Raw genomic sequence first — 27,531 nt, forward strand, 5'->3', positions numbered from 1 at the left:
TGGCGAGGCTCAGGCGCCAAAGAACCACCCTACTAACTTCCTGACACTTACGTTTCCTACCCGGGGCCCAGAGTCGGGTGGCGGTCTTCCAGCTCCACGAACTCCAGTGCTGTTCTGCGTTGTAGGGAGCTGGAAGCCCGACCCAGCACTCCTCCGCCCCCTGTACCCCTCCCTCTGCTCTCTGTGTCCCTCCGCCCCTCCCTCCGCCCCTCCCTCCGCCCCTCCCTCCGCCCCTCAGCGCCACCGACCGCGGTCCCCGCCCACTTCTTGCCCGCGCGCGTCGCCGCCGCCACCTGAAGGGGCGTGGCCTCGACTCTGCGCACAGTCAGCCACGGTCCCATCCTGCTCCGCGCCGGTCAACGAGAGCAAACCCAGTGACTCACCTCCGCCGTGCTAGCTCCTCGCTAGCTCTTCCCCTCACACACGCTCACACCCGGCTCGAGATGGCGGCGGCGGCGGCAGGGGACTCGGACTCCTGGGGTGAGGAGAAGTTGCTGGCGTAGGGCCCGGGCCGGCGCCGGCCCCACGCCATGCAGGCACTAACGCGGCTCGCTCTCTTCCGTAGACGCGGACGCGTTCTCCGTGGAAGACCCAGTGCGGAAGGTGGGGGGTGGCGGCGGCACTGCCGGCGGGGACCGCTGGGAAGGCGAGGACGAGGACGAGGACGTCAAGGTGGGTGCGGGCTAGGGCGATGGGCAGCGCGGGAGCGGGCTGGCTGGTTGCCGGCCGACGCTGGGCCCTGGGGCGCTGCCGGGGCCTGCGGGCAGTGGGTCCAGACGTGAGCCTAGGGCCTAGTGGTGCTCTCTTCCCCTCCGTTTGCCGGCCATGTGGGCCGAAGACTGGCAGCGTGGCCTCCCGTACTCCGTCTCCGGTTGAGAGTCTGCTCTCTGGCCTGGATCCCACCCGCTGGCTGGCGACGAAAGGTGACAGCATCGGCCGGGTCGGCCCACATGCAAGCTTCGCGGTCCGGAGCCTCTGGCAGGAATGAGACCGGGAAGTTGGGAATTGAGCCTTGTAGCTTATCCATATGGAAGGTCTTGAAAGAAGTCGCATGCCTTTTCGAGCTCAGGTCAGCTCAGGGCCAGTAACTCACTTATGAGTTACTGTATAAGTAACTCTACTTATACAGTTTATTCGAGGGATTAGATGAGTGAAATATTGTTGTTGAATTTCAGCCTTTTTTTTCCCCACACGAGACAGCTAGAAACAGTAAAGCGAAATAACGTTTGGCTCTCCCTTCCCCCACCCTATGGTAAAAGGGATGAACTGAACACTGAGATCGTCCACAGTTAGTGGACAGAAACCCAGGTAGTTCACACCGTGACCTGAGGAATGGAGAGATGTCAGTTACTCAACTACACACATACGACACCCAAGGAAATATTGAAGATTTGGTGGTTGTAGTAGATGACGTGCCTGTGGTTTTTTTGTTGTTGGTTTTTTGTCTATGCCTTGTAGATAATCATTTTTACCTCAGTCGTTTGATTTTGAAAACTCTGAAGGGTTCATGATACAGCTTTTAGGTGACATTTACTTTTACGTGTTTTTTTTTTTTTTTTTTTTTTTACGGTAGTTACAGAAGTCTCAAATCCAAAATGTTAAGACTCTTATTAACAAAGTTCTCAAAATCTTGTTATATTTGTGCAGATAAAATTTTGTGTGAAATGGAAAATGATTTTTTTTTGTGGTTTTGCCTAATTTAGTGAATTTTTTTCTCCTAACTTATAAGCACAAAACGGAGAACCCTACAAATCCTTCTGCCTGGGCTGAAAAGTTTAAGCTAGATAATCACTATGAACTTAATAGGGATGTTGTTTTGAGTTTTTCTCTTTGCTCCCCAGTCCGATGAGGTTGGATGTGTGGATGTCCAATTTATTGACAGCCTGAGGTTTAAGAATGTTGTGAGCTTTGCACACATTGAAGTTAATAAATCGACTATTTGAAGACACTTAGACGCTTTATTTACATGTTGTAGAAACATGGGACTAGATTGTGTTACCAGCCTCATTACAAGATGTTAGTTATCCCCCTACATTGTAGCAGATTTTCCGTTTTGAGCCTTCGGTTCATATTGGTCCTTTCATTTTTTTCCATGCATATAGGAAGTGTCAGTTAAGACATCTGTGACGAAATTTGGGAATAAGTTAACAAATGCAGAGAAAAGATTAGAGATATTAGGAAAGAAGTTGCAGAAAATGAAGTTTTAATGGATAGTGTAGACTAATGTCATGGAATAACTTCCCTGGGATTAAGGGATCTAAATGGTATCGATCCTGATGAATATAATTTTTTTTTTTTCTTTTTTTTGAGATGGAGTTTCACTCCATGTTGGTCAGGCTGGTCTCAAACTCCTGACCTCAGGTGATTCACCCGCCTCGGCCTCCCAAAGTGCTGGGATTATAGGCGTGAGCCACCGCGCCGGGCCTCTGATGAATGTAATTCTGATCACTTGGAACAAGTTTTGGATATTTACAAGTTGTAAAGGACGACAAAGATTATCTTGTCCAGTTGCTCTTTTAGTGCTAAGTTTTTTTTTTTTTAAACTTAAAACAGTTTAATCTCTCTATCTAATTTTTTTTTTTTTTTTTGAGACGGAGTCTTGCTCTGCCACCCAGGCTGGAGTGCAGTGGCCGGATCTCAGCTCACTGCAAGCTCCGCCTCCCGGGTTTACGCCATTCTCCTGCCTCAGCCTCCCTAGTAGCTGGGACTACAGGCGCCCGCCTCGTCGCCCGGCTAGTTTTTTGTATTTTTAAGTAGACACAGGGTTTCACCGTATTAGCCAGGATGGTCTCGATCTCCTGACCTCGTGATCCGCCCATCTCGGCCTCCCAAAGTGCTGGGATTACAGGCTTGAGCCACCGCGCCCGGCCTCTCCATCTAATTTTTTGAGACAAGGTCTCACCAGGTCTCCCAGGCTGGAATGCAGTGGCACGATCTCTGCAACCTCTGCCTCCCGGGTTCAAGTGATTCTCCAGCCTCAGCCCCCTAGTAGCTGGGATTACAGGTGTGCACCACTGTGCCCAGCTAATTTATATATACATATTTTTTTTTAGAGAGACAGGGTTTCGCCATGTTACCTAGGCTGGTCTCGAACTCCTGAGGTTAAAGTGATCTTCCCGCCTCAGCCTCCCAGAGTGCTGAGATTACAGGTGTGAGCCATTACACCTGGCCTATTTATTTTGAGATGGAGTTGTGAGACTGGCTGATTTTTGTGTTGTTGGTAGAGATGGGGTTTTGCCCTGTTGCCCAGGCTGGTCTTGAACTCTTGGGCTCAAGTGATCTATCCTCCTTGGCCTCCTAAAATACTGGGATTGTGGGCGTGAGCCAGCAGGCTCAGCCATATCACCAAATTTCTGAATTCTTACGTTTTTGTACTTTTTGTGAGGGGTTGGAGACAAGGCTTAGTTTCCGTGAAGTCTTCTGTTTATGTCAGCATCTAGTACTTAACCTTTAAAAATCAGGTTTAATGTCATTTGTAATGTTCTGGGAAATGAAAGGAAAACTGATGTCTTTGTTATAATTTGCTCCAGCACTTTACTATCATTTAGTAGACTTAGTATTTTGCTGTCCTTGACTTTTCAAATAGCTCTCTGGCAGTGGCAGAAGTGGACTTAGGTTAAACTGTACAACTATTAATATATATGGAGAGAAAAGGCTATGCTTTTCCCCAGTTAAAAAGATGAGAACTTGGGAGCATACTTTCCCATCACCCTGGCTTTATTTACCTTTTTTCCTATCCTGATAGTTGTGCAGAGGCAGTGGGAAGAATTGTTCACTTGGCATATATGACTCCTTCCTCATTGCTGGTATGATATGTAGGATGTGTTGACTGAGAAGGCAGTAAGTACCTACTGGAAGCAAGGACAACATAACTTGTACTCCATTTTACTAGTCTCCTAGCATTTCAGTAGAACAGTTTAGAAGCTAAATTTATTCAAAGGGTGCAGAGTTTGCAGAAACTTCTAGCTGTGTTCAGCCATCTCAGGCATTTGCCTCTGTAACCATACAGCATTTCTTTTAAAAGATCCTGAAGAGGCTGAGACAAGAGGATTGCTTGAGCCTAGGAGTTTGAAGCCAGTCTGGGCAAAATAGCAAGACCCCAATACATTTAAAGAGAGAGTGATCCTAAAGAACAGACTTAGTTGAGCCCGTCTCATCCTACTCGTTCACCCTCTGTTAGGATCCTATTCCAATAAATAGTTTGAATCTACCAGATAAGGATGTTTTTCAAGGGTTGGAAACAACTTCTAAAGAATAGGATCTGTATTTTACAGAAATGTGAAATTACTGGGGAATACCCAGAAGGTGGGCGTTTTGCCAGTAAATGGGTATTTTGAAGAGAGTGTGTGTATGTGTAACTTACGAAAAATTCCAAACATGCAGTAGAGAGAAACATTTAATAAGCCAGTGACCCGTCTTGTTTCCTCTGTATCCCCACTTTGCTCCTCCAACCAGATTATTTTCAAGAAAATCTCAATCATATCATTTCATACCTTGCCACTCTTATAAACTAGCAAGTTTTGAATTGGGAAGCATGTTTGTTATTGAAAAATATTTTCTCGTCATGATGGATCATTGTGAATAAACCACTTGTTTAGTGTTCAGTGTCTTGATATTGCTTAGCCGGAGTTGAAAGTAGATTGATAACTGTCCTGAATATGAGACAGGTAGGCATTGAGATGGAACTCAGCTGAGTGCTGATCCATTGTAGTATGTTAAAAGCTTAATGAATTGAATTAAATGAAGTAGAATTTACTAAGGCAGGCACCTTGGCTTTTAGACACCCAGCATAATTCCGAGATGGTGGAAGAACATTTTGGCTTTTAAAAAACAAAGTTTGCTGGAAGTCTACACTTGCCAAGATCTCGTTGCATAGTTCTGAGTTCTCTCAGAGTAGAACTGCACAGCTTACAGAACACCAATTAAAGGCTTTTTTTTTTTTCCAGCAAGAGATTATGTTTTACCTAAACCAAGTTTTTTTTTTTTTTTTTTTTTTTTTTTTTTTGAGACGGAGTCTCGCTCTGTAGCCCAGGCTGGAGTGCAGTGGCCGGATCTCAGCTCACTGCAAGCTCTGCCTCCCGGGTTCACGCCATTCTCCTGCCTCAGCCTCCCGAGTAGCTGGGACTACAGGCGCCCGCCAGGTCGCCCGGCTAGTTTTTTGTATTTTTAGTAGAGACGGGGTTTCACCATGTTAGCCAGGATGGTCTTGATCTCCTGACCTTGTGATCCGCCCGTCTCGGCCTCCCAAAGTGCTGGGATTACAGGCTTGAGCCACCGCGCCCGGCCTAAACCAAGTTATTTAAAGAAAAAAGGAGAAGGAGTATATGTTAGTTCCTAGGCTGTTGCTATAGGGCAAAGAGTTTTATTGCTCATTTGAAGCTACTTCTATTTGACAATCTATAAATATATCTTGCTTAAGTTGGAAAGCATTTTCAGCCCTAAATGTGTTCTCATTGCATGTGACATAATGTAGTTTTATATTATGAAGACAGAACCAGCTAACTACTGGCCACATTGTTAGAAATAAAAAGAAAGCAAGATTTAAAGTTTTCTGCTTTGCTTCTAATAATGTGTTCAATTAGGAAGCAGATTTTAAAGCTAAAAAGCAGCCATCTCTTTCATAGAAATGGCCTAAATGATGGGTGTGTATCTGCAGGGCAAGAGTATAGATAAGCAAGTAGTTTATAAACAGGCCCTATTCTAAGAAGCTAGCCATTTTAGGAGAGCAGCCTGGGTGATTCTTTTGAAGATAAATTGGATATTGTAGTTGAAAGATTAATTGGCTGCCAAAAATAATTGGGTAAGGGATTTAATTGGATGTTCATAGGTAGTCTCTTGAATCAAATAACCATTTAGGGCTCTTTGAAGTGAGTTGTAGACTTGCTCCATATTTTAAGTTAATTTTAGCTGTTTCTCTAGGAACCCTTTTTGCCTTTTATCTGAATTTGCTGCTGGAATTTACAGACTCCTAGTGTTTACAGAAAATTGGGCATATTGTTTGAAGCAGCGTGGTGAACATTCTACCTTAAATCTACTTTTCAGGCACTTAATTTTATAACGATGGAAACAAAAACTCTGATTTCCTGGGGAAAGCTACCTGGCATTTTGCTTTTATAATTACATCTGTTTGGAAGTGTGACTAGTCTCTTTTTGATGACACTTACTATGTTCCTTTCTTTAGGGGCTTAGTGCTAGTTTGGTAGTAACTTCAGGGCAGACTTTTAAGCACTTTGGAGAGAGTGTGACAGTCAAGGTTTGGATGGTCCTTTTATGAACTGAGGAACAGATGTCATGGCTCTTCTTGGGACAGGTTGATAGAACCACTTCTTTTTTTTTGAGACGGGGTTTTGCTCTTGTTGCCTAGGCTGGAGTGCAGTGGCGTGACCTCAGCTTACCGCAACCTTCGCCTCCCAGGTTCAAGCGATTCTCCTGCCTCAGGAGATTCTCAGCCTCTCGAGTGTCTGGGATTACAGGCATGCACCACCACGCCCGGCTAATTTTGTATTTTTAGTAGACATGGGGTTTCTCTATGTTGTTTAGGCTGGTCTCGAACTCCTGACTTCAGGTGATCCACCCGCCTCAGCCTTCCAAAGTGCTGGGATTACAGGTGTGAGCCACTGCACCCGGCTTTTTTTTTTTTTGTTTTTTTTTTTTTGTTTTTTGTTTTTTTTGTTTTTTTTGTTTTTTTTTTTTTTTTTGAGACGAAGTCTCACTCTTGTCTCCAGGCTGGAGTACAGTGAAGTGATCTCACCTCATTGCAACCTCTGCCTCCCTGGTTCAAGCAATTCTCCTGCGTCAGCCTCCCAAGTAGCTGGGACTACAGGTGCCTGCCACCACACCCAGCTAATTTTTGTATTTTTAGTAGAGACGGGGTTTTACCATGTTGGCCAGGATGGTCTCAATCTCTTGACCTTGTGGCCCGCCTGCCTTGGCCTCCCAAAGTGCTGGGATTACAGGCATGAGTCACCGCTCCTGGCCAGAACCACTTCTTTTGCTACTAAAACCCATTCTGTGATGGAGTAGAGAATGTCAAGGTAGCTTCATTATGTCTGTACTGATATGTGTCTGGGGTAAGATTTATGCTTTGATGGGAGAAACTAGGGACAGGGATAGAGGTGGACATACAGTTGGTGTGAATGTGCTGAGGGAGCCATGATATGGGTGGGCTGGGGGTGATGTTTTTCTGGAAAGGGTAACTGAGGAGCATCAACATTATACAAAAATGTTGAGTTTGTTTGTTTACCTTGGGGGTATTGAGATGGAGCTCCCTATTTTCAGCCATACTTCTTCCTTCTTGACCTCTTAGTACCAGAGGCTTGCAGACCAGTTTTTTTCTTTTGTCTTTTTTTCTTTTTGTTTTAAATGGAGGCTTTCTCTGTTACCCAGGCTGGAGTCCAGTGGCGTGATCTCGGCTCACTGCAACCTCTGCCTCCTGGGTTCAAGTGATCCTTGGTCCTCAGCCTCCTGAGTAGTTGGGACCACAGGTGCACACCACCATGCCCTGCTAATTTTTTTTGTATTTTTAGTAGAAACAAGGGTTCGCCATGTTGGCCAGGCTGGTCTTGAAGGCAGGAGAATCACCTGAACCTGGGAGGTGGAGGCTGCAGTGAGCTGAGATCATGCCACTGCACTCCAGCCTGGGCGACAAGAGAAAAACTCCATCTCAAAAAAACAAACAAAAAAAACAGAAAGACAGAAAAGAAACAGAAAGAAATCATATCACATGGACATAATCATAATCTAAAATATACCTTGAAAGGATGACTCATCAGCCAGGCACAGTGGCTCACACCTGTAATCCCAGCACTTTGGGAGGCTGAGGCGGGTGGATCACCTGAGGTCGGGAGTTCAAGACCAGCCTGACCAACATGGAGAAACCCCGTCTCTACTAACAGTACAAAATTAGCCGGTTTGTGGTGGCGCATACCTGTAATCCCGGCCACTTGGGAGGCTGAGGCAGGAGAATCGCTTGAACCCAAGAGGCGGTGAGGCTACAATGAGCCGAGATCGTGCCATTGTACTCCAGCGTGGGCAACAAGAGTGAAACTCCGTCTCAAAAAAAAAAAAAAAAGGTTGGGAGGGGCCGGGCACGGTGGCTCATGCCTGTAATCCCAGCACTCTGGGAGGCTGGGGCAGGCAGATCACCAGGTCAAGAGCTCAAGACCATCCTGGCCAACATGGTGAAACCCCGTCTCTACTACAAGCACAAAAATTAGCTGGGTGTGATGGTGCGTACCTGTAGTACCAACTACTTGGGAGGCTGAGGCAGGAGAATCGCTTGAACCCAGGAGGTGGAGGTTGCAGTGAACCAAGATTGTCACTCTGGCGACAGAGTGAGACTCTATCTCAAAAAAAAAAAAAAAAAAAAAAGATCGGTAAAGAACTACTACAGGCAATTTAAGTGAGAAGGTTGGTAACCAGTATACCTCCAGCTGGACATATCTTAATATGTGTCATAATCCTTCCCTTTAATGAGATTCCCAGTTTCCAGGAGAGGGACTTACTTCCAGGTTAGTTATTTTATACTTCAGGACTCAGGGAATAAGTCATATTTACTATAATACTATTTTTATTATTATTTTGCATTGTGAGCTGCTTTATTCCAGTGAATTAAATTGTTTACCAGACTCTGAATTTTCTAAGCAAGTGTTTAAAACATACTTTTTAAAGACCTTCCTTAATACTGTGTTTAAAGCCTTAAATGAAGCTGTTTACATATATACATTTAAAGGACGAATTTCAGCATGTTACTCTAAAGATGGGTTGTAAGCTGTTTTATTACAGTGAACTGAACTCCACCAAACCACGAACTTTGTAGGCAAGTGTTTAAAACATGCTTTTTAAAAAAGTAAGTCATTTTTTAAATTTTTAATAAAAAGATCAATCAAATGTTTAGTTATTTAAAACTTTTTTAAAATTGTTTTTGTAATTTGACACATAATGTACATATTTATGGGGTATATTGTGATGTTTCAATGCATGTATACATTGTAATTACTATTTCATCACTTTAAACATTTATCATTTCTTATTTCTTTTTTTTTTTTTTTTTTGAGACAAAGTCTGTCTCTGTCGCCCAGGCTGGAGGGCAGTGGTGCAATCTCGGCTCACTGCAACGTCTGCCTCCCGGGTTCACACCATTCTCCTGCCTCAGCCTCCCGAGTAGCTGGGACTACAGGCGCCCGCCACCATGCCCGGCTAATTTTTTCTGTTTTAGTAGAAACGGGGTTTCACTGTGTTCGCCAGGATGGTCTGGATCTCCTGACCTTGTGATCCGCCCGCCTCGGCCTCCCAAAGTGCTGGGATTACAGGCATGAGCCACCGCACCTGGCCCATTTATCATTTCTTTGTGGTGTTAACATTCAAAATTTTCTCATGGAGCTATCTTGAAATATACAACATTGTTATTAGCTATAGTCACCTTACTGTGTAATAGAACACCAGAACTTATTCTTCTAACTGTAACTTTGTACTATGACACTTTAAAGAATTTTGGTCCATTCAGAGCAGGTCCCTTAGTTTTTCACTGAGATTGTGGGATGGCTGTGTCTGGGCCTCGGTTTCCTTTTCTGTAAAATAGGGGGATGACACGACCTTCCTTACAGGACTGTTGTGAGAGTTAACCTTGTTACTACACCTGTTGCTCAGAAGGGTTGTAAATATGCACCTTCTGGAAGTAAGCAAATGAACTGAAGCACTGCTGCATATCACTCACAGATCCAGCTTTCTTGTGTTCTGTGAAGATTTAAACAACAAAAAATGCCTAGTAATTCACTTTTATTTTTAGCTCTTTGGTTCCTTTTGTACTGTGATGTATTAATATAAGCACTTAGCAAACTAACGGCGAAATACAAACATTTGATCTCTAATTTCTAACTCTAGTATCATAGTTATTCAGATAATGACTAGCTGGTTTGCTTTCAATCTGTTAAAACTGCGAGCTGCGGGTTAAATTGCTGAAGTAAGGTGACTATAAAAATACATTTACTTTTTTATACAAAGTTCCTTTCATTATGCTTGCAGACCGTATGACAGCCTTAATCATGATGTTGAATTTTTAATTTATTTAGTGGACTTAGAGATTTTTATTAAGAATCAAGGCTTGGTTAGTTTATATTCTAGGCTGATACAAATTTGTGACCCTTTGTGTTATGAAACCAGAAGCTTGGTGTCATAGTGTGGCATATTAGTCATATTAGTCAGCCTTTGCTTCTTTAGTAGCGTCAGGGCCTCTTGCCTTGCATTTGCCATCTTGCCGCTCAGCTTCAAATGGCATGTCATAGTGTGCCTGGTGGTTGCTGAGACAATGGCCAGGCTACCTATGATTAAAAACGTCTTTAATCATAGGGCTGTGTCTGTCCCTATTAAACTTGAGCCTTCTAAGTTTTGTGGAGCTTTTAGAAAATTGTGTTTGATAATTGGTTTATATTTAGCTCAGTGATTGAGTTAGGCATAGAAAAGACAGTGTAGATCTTTTCTTTTTTTGAGACAGAGTCTCTTGCCCAGACTGGAAGTGCAGTGGCTCGATCCTGGCTCACTGCAACTTCCGCCTCCTGAGCTCAAATGATTCTTGTTCCTCAGCATCCTGAGTGGCTAGGATTATGGGCGTGCACCACCACACCTACCTAATTTTTGTATTTTTTAGTAGAAATGGGGTTTCATCATATTGGTCAGGCTGGTCTCAGAACTCCTGGTCTCAAGTGATCTGCCCGCCTTGGCCACCCAAAGTGCTGGGATTACAGGTCTGAGCTGCTGCACCTGGCTAGATCTATTTTAAAGTGCCCTGAGTTAGAGTGGAATCCATGAAGGCTTGATCAGCTCTAGACTTTTTTTTTTTTTTTTTGGAGACAGAGTTTTGCTCTTGTTGCCCAGGCTAGAGTGCAATGGCGCGATCTCGGCTCACCACAACCTCTGCCTCCCAGGTTCAAGTGATTCTCCTGCCTCAGCCTCCTGAGTAGCTGGAATTACAGGCATGTGCCACCACACCCAGCAAATTTTGTACTTTTAGTAGAGATGGGGTTTCTCCATATTGGTGAGGCTGGTCTTGAACTCCCAACCTCAGGTGATCTGCCCACCTTGGCTTCCCAAAGTATTGGAATTACAGGCATGTGCCGGCCTTGACTCCTTTTTTTTTTTTTTTTTTTTTTTGAGACAAAGTCTTGCACTGTATCTGGGCTGGAGTGCAATGGTGCAATCTCGACTCACTGCAGCCTCCCACTCCTGGGTTACTCTTGGGCGACGAGAGCGAAACTCCGTCTCAAAAAGCAAAACAAAACAAACCCCAGTATGGTACTGGTGTATGGAGAGACAGTAGATTAGTGGGATAGGATCAAAAGCCCAGAAGTAGACCAAGTATATATGAACATTTAGTGTATGGTAAGTCACAGGGTATCTTAAAATTTTTTTTGCTGCAATAGAATGCAATAGATGGGGTATTTTATAAACAGATTTATTTCGTATGGTTATGGAGGCTGAGAAGTCCAATATCAAGGTGCTGGCATCTGGTGAGGGCCTTCTTGTGCTATTATCCTGTGGCAGAAGGGCAAAAGAGCACAAAGGATTGCAGAACTCATCCTTTTATCAGGTATCTACTCCTAAGATAAAGGTATTAATAATCCATTCATGAGGGCTTTGCCTCTAACCATTTCTGAAAGACCCTACTTCTCAACACTGTTGGATTGGAGATTCAGTTTTCATCACATGAACTTACAGGACACATTCAAACCATAGCCCAGGGAGAAAATCATTATTTATTAAAGGGTTTTTAATAAATGATGCGGTGACAACTGGGTAGCCCTTTTGGAAAAAAATACAACTAGATCCGTGTCGCACATCATACACAAGACAAAAACTCCAAATAGATCAGAGATCTAAATAAAAAAACAGTGAAACCCTACACATTCTAGAAAAAATTGTGGGTGAATTCTTAGGTGTAAGAAAAGACTTTATGGCTGGGCGAAATGGCTCATGCCTGTAATCCCAGCACTTTGGGAGGTGGAGGTGGGCGGATCACCTGAGGTTGGGAGTTTGAGACCAGCCTGACCAACATGGGCAAACCCCGTCTCTACTAAAAATGCAAAGTTAGCTGGGCGTGGTAGTGCATGCCTGTAATCCCAGCTACTTGGGAGGCTGAGGCAGGAGAATTGGTTGAACCCAGTAGGCAGCAGTTGCAGTGAGCCACGATCACGCCATTGCACTCCAGCCTGGACAACAAGAGCAAAACTCCATCTCAAAAACAAAACAAAACAAAACAAAGAAAAGACTTTCTAATTGACTTGAAATCCATCCAGAGGCAATGGAAGAAAAGTCTGGGGCTAGGTGTGGTGGCTCACGCCTGTAATTCGAGAACTTTGGGAGGTCGAGGTGGGCGGATCATGAGATCAAGACCAGTGTGACCAACATGGTGAAATCCTGTCTTTACTAAGAATACAAAATTAGCCAGGCATGGTTGCGTGCGCTGGTAATCCCAGCTACTCAGGAGGCTGAGGCAGGAGAATCACTTGAACCCGGGAGGCGGAGGTTGCAGTGAGCTGAGATCGCGTCACTGTACTCCAGTCAGCCTGGGCAATAGAACAAGACTCCGTCTCAAAAAAAAAAAAAAATGTTCCTACTAAAAATACAAAAATGAGCCAGGCGTGGTGGTACATGCTTGTAATCGCAGCTACTGGGGAGGCTGAGGCAGGAGAATCGCTTGAATGTGGGAGGTGGAGGTTGCAGTGAGCTGAGATCGCACCACTGTACTCCAGCCTGGGCAAGAAGAGTGAAACTCCGTCTCAAAAAAAAAAAAAGTCTGGTAAATTTTACTGCATAAATTTGTTGGGATGCATAGCACTTCATGGGGAAACAATAGAGCATTTCCATCAAGAAAGCAAGAATGCCCATTACCTCTGCTGCTGTTCAACATTGTACTAGAGGTTTAGCTGGCCCAATTAGATAAATCGGTTGTGAGGGCCTAAGGATTGGTAAAGAAGTAGAGCTATCTTTTGTTTCCAGATAAGGTAGCATACCTGGAAAACCCCAGAGAAGCAATGGTAAATCTAACTTAAGAGATAAATGAATTCAGTAAGGTAGCAGGATATTAACATATAAAAAAGCCAGTAGTTATTTTTGTTTATTTGTTTTGAGACAGGGTCTTTATGATAGTGAGTTGTCCAGGCTAGAGTGCAGTGGCACTATCATAACTCACTGCAGCCTTACCCTCCTGGGCTCAAGTGATCTTCCCACATTAGTCTCTCAAGTACCTGAGACTACAGGCACATACCACCACACCCAGCTAATTTTTTAATTTTTTTTTTTTTTTTTGTAGAGACCGGGTCTTGCCAATATGTTTTTATACACAAATAATAGCCACTTAGAGGACATAATAGGAAAATGCCCTATTTACAATAGCAACATGCAAGATGAAATACTTAGGAATAAATCTAAAGAGAAATGTGCAGAGCCTCTAATAGGGAAACTACTTTAAAACACTTCTGAAAGATAAAAAAATGTACTTGATCAAATGGAAAGACAGCTGTTTTCTTGGTTAGGGCAGCTCAGCATTATAAGATGTCAGTTCTCCCTACATTAATTTAAAAAGTTAATGCAATACCAAAAAATACCAACAAACTTATTTCTCTGTAGTCAAGTTGATAATAAGGTTCACACAGAAAAGCAAGAATTGTTAATGGAAGTCTTTTTCTTTAGGATAACTGGGATGACGATGATGATGAAAAAAAAGAGGAAGCAGAAGTAAAACCAGGTGAGCCACTGGGGCACCTCCATTTTTGTTTTTATGTCTTGCTGAGCATTTGTGACTTGTATTAAGACAAATGACAGAACGCTAACAAAATGGGAGATTTTGGTATTTAGAAACCAAGTGTCCTTCCATTCCCACTGTATTCTGTTTTCCCTGCAACTTTTCTGTATCTCCTCAAAATATAATCAGATTAGATACCTGCTGTATTTCTGTGTGAGTGCTAGGTATTGTTAGGAGGAAAGGGTAGAGGTTTTGGCATTAATTATAGTTGAATGATCTAAGCCCTGCCTATAGGACGGTGGGGAAATATGAAGAGATATTTGGATCTTAGGGGTCACGTTAGAGAGGAGAAGGAGTCGTCCCAGAAGTTTCCCATTATTTGTGAGAAAAATCACTGTTTGAAGCTGGGAAAGGTTTAGTCTCTTAACAGTATACAAATATCATGTCTGTCTCATCAATAAACTGGAAAATACTCAGTATAACTGTCAATAAAACTTTTTTTTTACTTTTAGAGGTAAAAATTTCAGAAAAGAAAAAAATAGCAGAGAAGATAAAAGAAAAAGAACGGCAACAGAAGAAAAGGCAAGAAGAAATTAAAAAGAGGGTAAGTACTGTTTGTTTTCTAAAATACAGAATTCTCACATCGGTAGTGATATAGTTTCTAACAGGCTGCAAACATTACCTAGCAATTTGAAGGGCTCTGTAAAGACTGTAAGTGGATACCATAAGGTAGGTAAAATCCAAAACAAATTGATTTATGGTTTTTGCAAAAAACCCAGTTTTATATATGAGTGTCTTTTAAGTTTTGACAAACATTCAGGAACAGTCATGATAGTGCAGTGACTATAGTCAGTGATTTCTGCCATTGCCTGTACTTCATTCTAGTCAACAGGATTAGATTTTTTTTTTTTTTTTTTTGAGACGGAGTCTTGCTCTGTCACCAGGCTGGAGTGCAGTGGCTCAGTCTCGGCTCAGTGCAACCTCTCTGCCTCCTGGGTTCATGCCATTCCCCTGCCTCAGCGTCCTGAGTAGCTGGGACTACAGGAGCCACGGCCAGCTAATTTTTTGTATTTTAGTAGAGATGGGGTTTTACCATGTTGGCCAGGATGGTCTCAATCTCCTGACCTTGTGATCCATCTGCCTCGGCCTCCCAAAGTGCTGCACTTTCAGGCGTGAGCCACCATGCCTGGCCAGGATTACTTTTTATTTGCAGTGTATATATTGAACAAAATATAAAAATTGTTCATTTCTGTGCCATGTAGCTATATAAATGTATTTGTTTTTGATTATTTGGCACAGGATCAGAAATATTTATTTGCGTGGTTTTTTTGTTTTTGTTTTTGTTTTTTAGACAGAGTCTCACTCTGTTACCTAGGCTGCTGGAGTGCAGTGGTGTGATTTTGGCTCACTGCAGCCTCCACCTCCCAGGTTCAAGCAATTCTCATTCCCCAGCATCCCAGGTTGGAATTACAGGCACACGCAATCATGCCTGGCTAATCTTCGTATTTTTAGTAGTGATGGGGTTGCGCCACATTGGCCGGGCTGGTGTGAAACTCCTGACCTCAAGTGATCTGCCTGCTTCGACTTCCCAAAGTGCTGGGATTACAGGCATAAGCCACCACACCCAGCCTATTTTCTATTTCTTTTTTTTTTTTTGGAGATGAAGTTTCACTCTTATCACCCAGGCTGGAGTGCAGTGGTGTGATCTCAGCTCACTTCAACCTCCTGCTGGGTTCAAGCGATTCTCCTGCCTCAGCCTCCTGAGTAGCTGGGACTACAGGCGTGTGCCACCACACCCAGCTGATTTTTGTATTATCAGTGGAGATGATGGCATTTCACCATGTTGGCCAGGTTGGTCTCGAACTCCTGACCTCAGGTGATCAACCCGCCTTGGCCTCCCAAAGTGCTAGGATTATAGGTGTGAACCACTGCGCCTGGCCTATTTTCTATTTGAGAACACATTTACATAGTTCAAAAATTAAAACAGCCCAGGGTGGTTTGCTCACGCCTGTAATTGCAACACTTTGTAAGGCTGAGGTGGGAGTATTGCTTGAGTCCATGGATTTGAGACCAGCCTGGACAACATAGGGAGACCCTGTCTCTACAAAAAGTAGAAAAATGAGCTGGGCATGGTGGTACATGCCTGTAGTATCAGCAGCTTGGGAAGCTAAGGTAGGACAATCACTTGAGCCCAGGAAGTTGAGGCTGCAGTGAGCCATGATTGCACCACTACACTCCAGCCTAGGTGATAGAGCAAGACCCTGACTCAAAAAAAAAAAAAAGGAAACGGCCGGGCACAGTGGCTCACGCCTGGAATCCCAGCACTTTGAGAGGCCGAGGTGGGCGGATCACAAGGTCAGGAGATCAAGACCATTCTGGCTAACATGGTGAAACCCCGTCTGTACTAAAAAATACAACAAATTAGCTGGGTGTGGTGGCGGGTGCCTGTCGTCCCAGCTACCTGGGAGGCTGAGGCAGGAGAATGGCGTGAACCCGGGAGGCGGAGCTTGCAGTGAGCGGAGATTGTGCCTGGGCGACAGAGTGAGGGTGACAGAGCGAGACTCCATCTCCATCCTGGGCGACAGAGTGAGACTCCATCTCAAAAAAAAGAAAAAAAAATTATATCCCAGTATAAAGAGAAGATAGATACACAGTAAGCTGTCAACTGTCATCTCAGAGAAGTGGGTTTGGGAAACAAATGACATCTACTATTATATCTTTAAAATTTGTTATAATGATACTTTTATAATTAGACAATATGATGAAAAGGGGAAATGTTTTGAACCATTCTGTTGGACATTTAGGTTGTCTGTACATTTATTTGAAATTATGAATAATATTCTAATGTACATTCTTGGGCTTACATATTTGTGTGCATCTTATTTCTTAAGGTAAATACCTAGAAGTAGAATGCTTGATTAAAGCATGTAAAAGTATTATTTAAGACTTGATACATATTACCAAGTTGCCCTAGAAAGGTTGTTCCAATACAGTTTTTTTATTTTTATTTTTTATTTTTTTTGAGACGGAGTCTCACTCTGTCACCCAGGCTAGAGTGCAGTGGCCGGATCTCAGCTCACTGCAAGCTCCGCCTCCCGGGTTTACCCCATTCTCCTGCCTCAGCCTCCCGAGTAGCTGGGACTGCAGGCGCCCGCCACCTCGCCCGGCTAGTTTTTTGTATTTTTTAGTAGAGACGGGGTTTCACCAGGTTAGCCAGGATGGTCTCGATCTTCTGACCTCGTGATCCGCCCATCTCGGCCTCCCAAAGTGCCGGGATTACAGGCTTGAGCCACCGCGCCCGGCCCCAATACAGTTTTAGTAGCAGTGTATGAAAGTAATATTTTTACCTTTTTCACAGTCTCAATTCCTTATTTTTAAAAAAGGCTATAGAAGTAACCCCAGTCTTCCTGGGTACAAATCTGTCACATTACCAGCTGTGTTACCTTCTATTATTGTGCGCAGGTTGTTTCTCTGTGCCTCCATTGTTTATCTTTAAAATTGGGTTAAGAATATCTAAAGTGGGCCGGGCGCGGTGGCTCAAGCCTGTAATCCCAGCATTTTGGGAGGCTGAGACGGGTGGATCACGAGGTCAGGAGATCGAGACCATCCTGGCTAACACGGTGAAACCCCGTCTCTACTAAAAAATACAAAAAACTAGCCAGGCGAGGTGGCGCGCCTGTAGTCCCAGCTACTCGGGAGGCTGACAGGAGAATGGCGTGAACCTGGCAGGCGGAGCTTGCAGTGAGCTGAGATCCGGCCACTGCACTCCAGCCTGGGTGACAGAGCGAAACTCCGTCTCAAAAAAAAAAAAAAAAAAAAAAAAAGAATATCTAAAGTGGACTGGGTGCAGTGGCTCATACCTGTAATCCCAACACTTTGGGAGGCTGAGGTGGGCGGATCACTTGAGGTCAGGAGTTCAAGACCAGCCTGGCCAACATGGTGAAACCCTGTCACTACTAAAACTACAAAAATTAGCTGGATGTGGTGGTGCACGCCTGTAATCCCAGCTACTCGGGAGGCTGAGGCACGATAATCATTTGAACCCAGGAGGCAGAGGTTGCAATGAGCCAAGATCGTGCCACTGCACTCCAGCCTTGGTGGCAGAGTGAGGCTCTGTCTTAAAAAAAAAAAAAAAGAAAAAAAAAAATCTAAAGTGTTTAGAGGAATGCCTGAAACAGTAATTACCAGTGTTCACTTTTATTTATAATTATATATGCTTATTTAAGAATTCATACAATACAGAAAGGTACTGGGTGCATCATAATCCCAGTGCTTTTTAAAAACTTTTGTCTCATTTTAGTTAGAAGAACCTGAAGAACCTAAAGTGCTAACACCAGAAGAACAATTAGCAGATAAACTGCGGCTAAAGAAATTACAGGAAGAGTCAGACCTCGAATTAGCAAAGGAAACTTTTGGTAAGACAGGAGTATGATTGCAATACACTATTAAACTGTTACAGGTGAAGACCCCAGAAAGTTCAGAAAACATCTCCTTTTCTTAAAAGAAACATGATACTGGCTAATGTAGATATTAGAAAGCAGTTTTTAATCTCTGTGTATATTTGAGATTTCATTACATTTTCAGATTTTTGAATGTTTTGAGTAAAAGATTATTAAGGTAAGTCATTTATAGCAATGCAAGAAGGGCAAAAAGGAGTAGACTCAAATGAAGTTCACTGCTGCGTAGAATATTTTTATCAGCTGGATGAAATTCGCATGAAATGTGAGGTCTGTAGCTTTGAAATGGACTGTAGGGCTGTCCTGCTGTCTCAAGACTTAGACAGTAGGATGTTGCTCCAGGTGAGGCATGCAGCTTTTTCTGTGCCTTCTTGTGCTCAGTGTCATTTCCTTCTGCAATCCTTCTGTGCCCTTACCATGCCCTGTCTTTAGAGGGCCTCCATTTCTGTGTGTGGTGTCTGCAGCTGTGGTTAGTGCATGAGATAAAAGTGCAGCATCCTATAAATAGTTACATTCAGACTGTTCCAGAGTAAGAGACATTGCTAGAGAAAAAGTCAGAGCCTACACTTCATTTAACCAAGTTTGTCATTACCTGTTGAGTACTTTTCAGAGTAGAAGATCATGTTGAAACAGTTAAATCACTGCAATTTATAGCCAAGAAGGAAAGCTCTAGTTATTCTGATACGTCTCCCCTACCTTCATGCTTTCTCTACTCTAAACAGATCAAAAGGCTGACTGTAGTGGTTGTTTTCCTTTTCATGGGGAAGTGTGACCTTATCTGTTAGTGGATCTGTACAAATACCGGGAGTTGCTGTGAATGCTCCTGTGCACCATTGTATGCTTGGCAGGTCTTAACTGCACTTGTCTAATTATAGAGGGCTCTTGGCTGTTATTATGTGTCTTCCTAGGATGGTAAAAGCTGCCCATGTGTTTATTAAAGAGGCAGGTTTATGAAGTGTGCATAAAGCCTAGCATGGGACACCTGTTATAGACTAAAAGGTAAAAAACATGCATTTATACAGTCATTGTTAATAGGATTTTACTGTTGTGTTTCTCATACTAAAATACCACATGTGATGTTGTTAATAACTAACGTACTTGACATGGAGGATACAGAAGCATACTTATCTTAGTCTAAAACTCATGTGGGCCAGATTTTTTTTTTTTCTAACAGGGTCTGGCTCTGTCACCCAGGCTAGAGTACAGTGGTATGATCTCTGCCTCTGGGCTCAAGCCATCCTCCCACCTAAGACTCCCAAGTAGCTGGGACTACAGGTGTATGCCACCACGCCTGGGTAATTTTTGTGTTTTGGGTATTTTTTTGTAGATACAGGGTTTTACCATGCTGCCCAGGCTGTTGTTGAACTCCTGAGCTCAAGTGATCTGCCCGCCTTGGCCTCCTAAAATGTTGGGATTATAGGTGGGAGCTACCATGCCCAGCCTAGACCATTATTTCTTCTATTGGGATATAACATGTTTACCCCTTTTTAGCTTCTGGAGTTAGACAAATACTTTCACAGGATGCATCTTTGTTTCTTACTCTTTTTGTTCCCTCTCTCCCCACTTTACTGTGGGAGTGTTCTTGTACAAGAACAGAGGATCCCTTTTGTAATGTAATATGTTGTTTTGCTTTTAGAGAAAGGGTCTTGCTCAGTCATCCAGTCTAGAGTGCAGTGGTGTGACCATAGCTCACTGCAGCCTCAAACTCCTGGGCTTAAGCAATCTTCCCACCTCAGCCTCCCGGGTAGTGAAGGCTACAGGTGAATATCACCACACCTGGCTAATTTTATTTTATTTTTTTGAGGCAGAGTCTCACTGTGTCACCCACACTGGAGGGTAGTGGTGCAGTCTCGGCTCATTGCAACCTCCGCCTCCTGGGTTCAAGTGATTCTCGTGCCTCAGCGTCCCAAGTAGCTGGGAATACAGACACATGCCACCACCGTGCCTGGCTAATTTTTGTATTTTTAGTAGAGACGGGGTTTCACCATGTTGGCCAGGCTTGTCTCTCGGACTCCTGACCTCAGGTGATCCACCTCCCTTGGCCTCCCAAAATGTTGGGATTACAGGTGTGAGCCACTACATCTGGCCACACCTGGCTAATTAAAACAATTTCTTTTTGTAGAGATGAAGTCTTGCTGTGTTGCCCAGGCTGGTCTCAAACTCCTGGCCTCAAGCGATCCTCCCTCTTAGGCCTCCCAAACAAAGCACTGGGATTACAGGTGTGAGCCACTGTGTCTGGCCGATATATTGTTTTTAAATGAATAAAATACTTATTTATAAAGAAAACCTGTTATATAGAAATAGATGTCAGAATACTAAAATGACAAATTTGTGATACAGAATTATGTGCTTCCTTATGGATGCATTAAATAAGGTATAGTGGCAGGTCTAATAAATAATGTCATTTGAGAGTAATGATGACTGAACAATATTAATATTGTAAGATAATCTGTAATGTCAGGAGAGTGTGTGTAATCTCTCCTGGTAAGTCAAGTTTTGCTAATACCACTGTGATTTGTTGCCAGTCAATTGAAACTGAAGGAAATGCTGAATTACGGGTTAATAAAGATGTAACTTTTTTCTGATTTAAGTTCATAGCCCCCCTACTCCCACCCCCCACCCCACCCTGCCCCGCTCCAGCCATTCTATCCAATGACTCCAGTGGCTCCAGGTTTAGAGCCTCTGCTTTAGAATGAAACAACAGGGTTATTCAGATAGCTGATTGGCTTGTAAGGTTTCAGTTTTAAAAATCCTAACCTCCTGATACTTTTCAGTGCTTCTTTTCTCCTACAGGTGTTAATAATACAGTTTATGGAATAGATGCTATGAACCCATCTTCCAGAGATGACTTTACAGAGTTTGGAAAGTTACTAAAAGATAAAATTACACAATATGAAAAATCACTATATTATGCCAGTTTTTTGGAAGTCTTAGTTCGAGATGTGTGTATTTCATGTAAGTAATTCTAATCTCTGGCCCCTCTGGGTAGATTTTTAGTAGGATGTTATCTTCAGGAGGTTGAAGGCTATTTTTTATTTTCAAGGATACTATAATACAGACTCATGATTTGCTGTTTTTAGCAATTACCTTGTGAATGTTGGTCTGCAGATACACAGTGAATCTGAGTGCTGGATCTTTTTGTTTGTAGGGGTAGGAGGACTTCTTGTTTTACTATGGCTTCCTTAAGAGATGCCTAGGCTTGTCAACAAAGCAGCTAGTAAAACACTGGCCTATTCTTTTTATCTGATTATCACTTGAGAGGGGCTGGGAAGTATCTTTTGAGGGAAAAAGGTCTCTGGCCATGTAGGATTTGGGTTGGGTGAGACTTTGGCCACTGTTTTTTTACATGTCAGAATTAGACAAGGTGCAAGTTGCATGACAGGGCTGGCACCTATTCTCTGCGTCCGTGGTTGTGGTGCCACACCTTGACAGGAGTCATACATTTCTCCTGGGTGAATGGGAGTGACAGCCATGGGTGGTGAAGCAGGAACGTATGGAAGGGACTAACCGGTTTTGCTAGTATTTGCAGTTTTTTTTTTTTTGAGATGGAGTCTTGCTTTGTCGCCCAGGCTGGAATGCAGTGGCACCATCTCAACTCACTGCAACTTCTGCCTCCTGGGTTAAAGCAGTTCTCCTGGCCTGGCGCAGTGACTCACATCTGTAATCCCAGCACTTTGGGAGGCCGAGGTGGGTGGATCACGAGGTCAGGAGATCGAGACCATCCTGGCTAACATGGTGAAACCCCCATCTCTACTAACAATACAAAAAAAAAAAAAAATTAGCCGGGCATGGTGGCGGGTGCCTGTAGTCCCAGCTACTTGGGAGGCTGAGGGAGGAGAATGGTGTGAACCCGGGCGGCAGAGCTTCCAGTGAGCTGAGATCGCACCACTGCACTCCAGCCTGGGGGAACGAGCGAGATTCCATCTCAAAAAAAAAAAAAAGCAATTCTTCCACTCAGCCTCCCGAGTAGCTAGGATTACAGGTGCCTGCCACCATGCCTGGCTAATTTTTTGTATTTTTAGTAGAGACGGGGTTTCACCATGTTGGCCAGGCTGCTCTGGAACTCCTGACCTCAGGTGATCCCCCCACCTTGGTCTCCCAAAGTGCTGGGATTACAGGTGTGAGCCACCATGCCCAGCCTATTTGCAGTTTTTTTTTTTTTTTTTTTGAGACGGAGTGCAATGGCCAGATCTCAGCTCACTGCAAGCCCCGCCTCCTGGGTTTATGCCATTCTCCTGCCTCAGCCTCCCAAGTAGCTGGGACTACAGGCGCCCGCCATGTCGTCCGGCTAGTTTTTTGTATTTTTTTAGTAGAGACGGGGGTTTCACCGTGTTAGCCAGGATGGTCTCGATCTCCTGACCTTGTGATCCGCCCATCTCGGCCTCCCAAAGTGCTGGGATTACAGGCTTGAGCCACCGCGCCCGGCCCCTATTTGCAGTTTTTAAGATGGGGAAAGAGGAATCCTACACAATGGATTGGGTTTTCTTTGAGAAATTATCACTACGCTGAGGGCTCTACATTTGATTGGTAATGTGCCCAGAGTTGATATTTTATTCTGCATGTACTATTTTTTTTCTGGTTTTTGGAGGCGTTCTCTTACCAAAACTGAACACTTTCTAGTAGCTAAAAACTGGTGTTTCTTTCCAGCTTCATATTTTTATAAGGCTGATGATGCTGTCCACTGAACAGGACCATTTCTTGGTAGGACATGGAGATGGTCACTGTTCTCATTCTAATTCCCATGCAAGAAAATGGAGACATCATGGGATAGGGTGTTGTCATTGTAGGTTTAAGAATTGTCATTCCGGCCGGGTGCGGTGGCTCATGCCTGTAATCCCAGCACTTTGGGAGGCTGAGGCCAAACTAACCTTGCTAACATGGTAAAACCCAGTCTCTTCTAAAAAAAAAAAAAAAAGACAACAATTAGCTGGGTGTGGTGGTGCGCATCTGTAATCCCAGCTACTCAGGAGGCTGAGGCAGGACAATCACTTGAATCTGGAAGGTGGAGGTTGCAGTGAGCTGAGATCATACCACTGTACTCCAACCTGGTGACAGAGCGAGACTCCGTCTCAAAAAAAATAAAATAGGCCGGGCGTGGTGGCTCAAGCCTGTAATCCCAGCACTTTGGGAGGCCGAGGCAGGGGTATCACCTGTCAGGAGATCGAGACCATCTTGGCTAACACAGTGAAACCCCATCTCTACTAAAAATACAAAACATTAGCTGGGTGTGGTGGCGGACACCTGTAGTCCCCACTACTTGGGAGGCTGAGGCAGGAGAATGGCATGAACCCAGGAGGCAGAGCTTGCAGTGAACCGAGATGGTGCCACTGCACTCCAGCCTGGGCAACAGAGTGAGACTCCATCTCAAAAAAAAAAAATAATATAAATAATAATAATTGTCATTCCATGTTTATTTGTCTGTTCTCACTGATTACTGGGGGTATGTTAATGGAAAGGCATGTTATCCTCCCCCATTTGTTTAGACTAAGGAAGGACAATAGGGAACATTGTGAGCTATAAAAGACAGTTTCTATTTGGTTGAACAGTGGTGTGTTGGTGATTACAGGTCATCATTATAAATAAATTTTATTTTCAAGAGACCGGGTCTAGCTGTGTTGCCCAAGCTGGTTTCAAATTCCTGGGCTTAAGTGATCCACCCACCTAGGCCTCCCAGAGTGTTGGGATTACAGTCATGTGCCACTGTGCCCGGCCACCTTATGTTTAAAAAGAAGAAATTCATGGTCCTTTCAAAGTTACTGAAGTTTAGCAATGAATAAATTGGACTTCTCATAACACTTTTGGGACGGAGTCTCGCCCTGTCACCCAGGCTGGAGTGCTATGGCCGGATCTCAGCTCACTGCAAGCTCCGCCTCCCGGGTTCACCCCATTCTCCTGTCTCAGCCTCCCAGGTAGCTGGGACTACAGGCGCCGCCACGTCGCCCGGCTAGTTTTTTGTATTTTTTAGTAGAGACGGGGTTTCACCGTGTTAGCCAGGATGGTCTCGATCTCCTGACCTCGTGATCCGCCCGTCTCGGCCTCCCAAAGTGCTGGGATTACAGGCTTGAGCCACCGCGCCCGGCCTCATAACACTTTTGGAATGTACATTTTGGGATATATAGATATATGTGGAATGTATATATTTAGCTTTAACTTTTCAAAATGCTTAAAAATTCACGTTTAATGGTATGCCTTTTTTTTAAGTGGAAATTGATGACTTGAAAAAAATTACCAATTCACTGACTGTGCTTTGCAGTGAAAAACAGAAGCAAGAAAAGGTAAGAGCAAGCTGTGTAGGGAAATGTGTATTAAATTAGAGTGGGGTTATAGGTCTAACATTCAACAAATGTAATAGGAGCCTGTCCTAATTACTTAAAAGTCAAGCAACTCACTAATACCATTTAAGTTAGACTAGAACAGGAGTATGGGTGCTATTACTGTCCTTTTGTTTCCAGACATGTTCCCCTTTTCTGAGTTCACAGAAATTGCTGAAATCATAGACTGGGTTCATATGCTGGCTCTGCCACTTAATAGTTACAGGTAAATCAGCTTTTCTAAGCTTCAGTTTTCTCCCTTCTAAAATAGGGACAATAATACTCACTTTGCAGAATATTTATAAAAGTAAGAGATGTCAAGTAAAGGTTAGCTTTGTGATTTTAAATTGGGGGGTACTTATCCACACTTTTCTAAATTTGCTTCAGTGAAGTTGAGGCTTTCTACCAATAACTTATAACCCCTTCTGGTGGGCTAGGTATCCAGAGCAGGTACAAGGACCCAGATCAAGTTTTGGAGAGACTGACTCTGGGAGACTTTTTAGAGACCTGTTCAGGTTCAAAAAACATGTAGGCTCGGTTGTCCCTTACAGAACTAGTGTGTCTGGGACTAAAGGTTTTTGTGTTTCTATGAGGGTTGCTATACCAGGTAAGATGCCCATAGCACATAAAGTTTCATGAATTAACTCTCTTTCATCTTTAGCAAAGCAAAGCCAAAAAGAAGAAGAAAGGTGTGGTTCCTGGAGGGGGATTAAAAGCCACCATGAAAGATGATCTGGCAGATTATGGTGGTTATGATGGAGGATATGTACAAGACTATGAAGACTTCATGTGACATTTTATCTTTTCTTGGTATCATCTTTATGTTGCCCACAATCCCTTGAACATGTAGCACAACTTCCTTTCCTTTCAGTTCTGCCAAATGCTACAATCAGAAGTGCAGTATATTTTGTGCTGGTTATTTAACCCCTTGACACTTAGGTGCTAATGTGCAAATGAGGGAACTTGGATCTTGCTGCCAAGGGGTTAAAATTGGAACCTAAGTTGCTACTAAATCATAGTTCAAAACAAACCTAATAATGTTGTCATTGTTGCTATCTGATTTCATAGCAGCAGTCACTAAATAAATTGGAAACAAAAGGTTGCAACATGACAAAAAAACTGTGTAGTATTTACCAGCACCATTCAGTAATACAGCCTTAACCATACCTCCTTGAACTACTTCGTAACTTGTCAAGAAAAGCAGTTTGCAGCAAGGGCATGTGGTGTGCACCTAGTATTAAAATTGCTTTGTCTTAAAATTGAACATGAGGACATTAAAAATACATTGTGAAGAAGACTGCTTATCTCAGAGTGAAGATACTGCGGCTGAAAAGCACTAGTTTGATATAAAATTAAAATGACCAAAACCCTCCAGCTTTGAAGCTAAAGAAGGTAACCTTTCCATTATTGCATTACATGTTGTGGAATTTCTTGAGTGCAAAGACTGTCTAGTTATTTATCAGGCTATTTCTACTGATGAAGTGCTTCAGGTGGGGGAGGGAAACTTAAATTTTTATTTGACTGATTTAAGTGTCTGAGAAACAAATCTTTGTTCTCTTAGGCTGCAATGGAACAACTTTACCAGGGTTTTGGCATTTCCTTTCCTTTATAAAACATGCTCAGCAAACTGCACCAGTTAACTACAGTTTGGTAAATTGTTACGTTAACAATTATGACATCTGCAATGTTTTATAAAGCAACTAATTTAATAAAATCACTATTGTGAGGACTTAAATTTTGTGTTACCTCCCAAGAGATACTTTTTGAGAGTATAGAACACAGCTCTTGGGAGTACAGTTCTCTACATACTTAATAAATGCTTGACATAGTTACAGCTTTAAAACATGAGTGATTTGCCAGGTCGTTAATAATGTCACCATAGAGCAACAAAGGTATAGGGCTGCCTTCCTCTTATTTATTTGGGGAAATTATTTTGTTATTTAGATACTAAGGCCTAAATAAGTACCTATAAGAACTATTTATTTGGAGTAACTGAGCCTATAACTCAGGTTTATGGCTAAGTATAGATTGGGGAATCTTTATTGTGTCTTCTCCTAAGCAGTTTAACCAAATGTGTGGTTAGTGTTTTTTTATTCCCCTAAGACAGAAAGAACAAAAAATGTTTTAAATTTCTCTTCTATAGGAAATAGGAACGTCAAAGCTCTGTAGACCACTTACCAAGTGGAAAACAAGACCATCTGAGTGATTTGAGGAATTAACAAAAAGTAGTGACTACATAGCAATAATTATAGTAAATAAAGATTCTTTTAAGGCAGACAAGGGCTAAGATTTCCTTAGCAGTAATAATGACATACAATGAATTGAAAATCTATTTTATTACAGAAAGATCAGTTTCTAACAAATGAAAATGTATCACCTGTTCCTTAACTGTGTAAATAATATTAAATTTCTTTGAAACTGGAATCTGCAGGTACAGGTATATTCTTTAATCACTATTGGATCATCTAAAGTAGAAGCTGTCCTGAGGAAGAGGAAGCTTTTGATCTTAATACTAGTATCTATATAAAATGGTATAGATGAACAGTCATCTAAAATCAATCCATTTTAAATAGGAATTTCCTTCTGAAAAGTTTCTCATTTGCTGCCTACTACCCACAAAGGACTGATATGATACAGTACTGGGATTGTTCAACTTTAACAAAGATCTCCAATGCATTATTCTACTCATCACATCTGTCAGAACCTGCTAAAAGTACAAGAAAACAGACACCTATGAAATCATCTAACCTGCTAGCATGTCCTTTAGACAGCAACCTGTCTGAGGGTCCTTCAGAAGCACATTTACAATTTCATAAAACTTGTGTTCATATGCCAACTTGTAATACAGGTAAACATCTTCACAATATGTGAGTAATTTCTTCAGGTTTTCCATGGCCATGTCAGTAGGCTGATGTTGTTTATATCTAGATAAAGAAACATAATGTACAGGTTAAGATAACTGTTGTTTTTTTGTTTTGTTTGAGACAGAGTCTTACTCTGTTGCCCAGGCTGGAGTGCAGTGGAG

At 42.9% G+C, this 27,531-nt stretch overlaps 2 protein-coding genes across 4 annotated transcripts in view; one reads left to right on the forward strand and one right to left on the reverse strand.

Moving 5' to 3' along the window:
* Positions 1-321: 321 nt before the first annotated feature.
* EIF3J (eukaryotic translation initiation factor 3 subunit J) lies at positions 322-26,930 on the forward strand. The gene is made up of 8 exons (XM_010385228.2): positions 322-480; positions 566-672; positions 13,687-13,741; positions 14,251-14,342; positions 18,039-18,153; positions 20,989-21,150; positions 24,397-24,470; positions 25,168-26,930. Exons 1-8 carry the CDS (start codon positions 444-446, stop codon positions 25,297-25,299), a joined length of 774 nt encoding a protein of 257 aa, XP_010383530.2. The 5' UTR covers positions 322-443; the 3' UTR covers positions 25,300-26,930.
* The window catches only part of SPG11 (SPG11 vesicle trafficking associated, spatacsin), a 104,018-nt gene continuing 103,310 nt past the window's right edge, over positions 26,824-27,531 (reverse strand). For all 3 annotated transcript variants that reach the window (XR_750348.2, XM_010385230.2, XM_030930861.1), the window contains exon 40: positions 26,824-27,430. Coding sequence is in view for 2 of the 3 variants with exons in the window: in XM_010385230.2 (XP_010383532.2) it covers positions 27,250-27,430 (181 nt within the window). In the remaining variant the exon portion in view is untranslated. The remainder of the gene's footprint in view (positions 27,431-27,531) is intronic.

The sequence above is a fragment of the Rhinopithecus roxellana genome, chromosome 5 (assembly GCF_007565055.1).
Source record: "Rhinopithecus roxellana isolate Shanxi Qingling chromosome 5, ASM756505v1, whole genome shotgun sequence".
Taxonomy (NCBI): Eukaryota; Metazoa; Chordata; class Mammalia; order Primates; family Cercopithecidae; genus Rhinopithecus; species Rhinopithecus roxellana.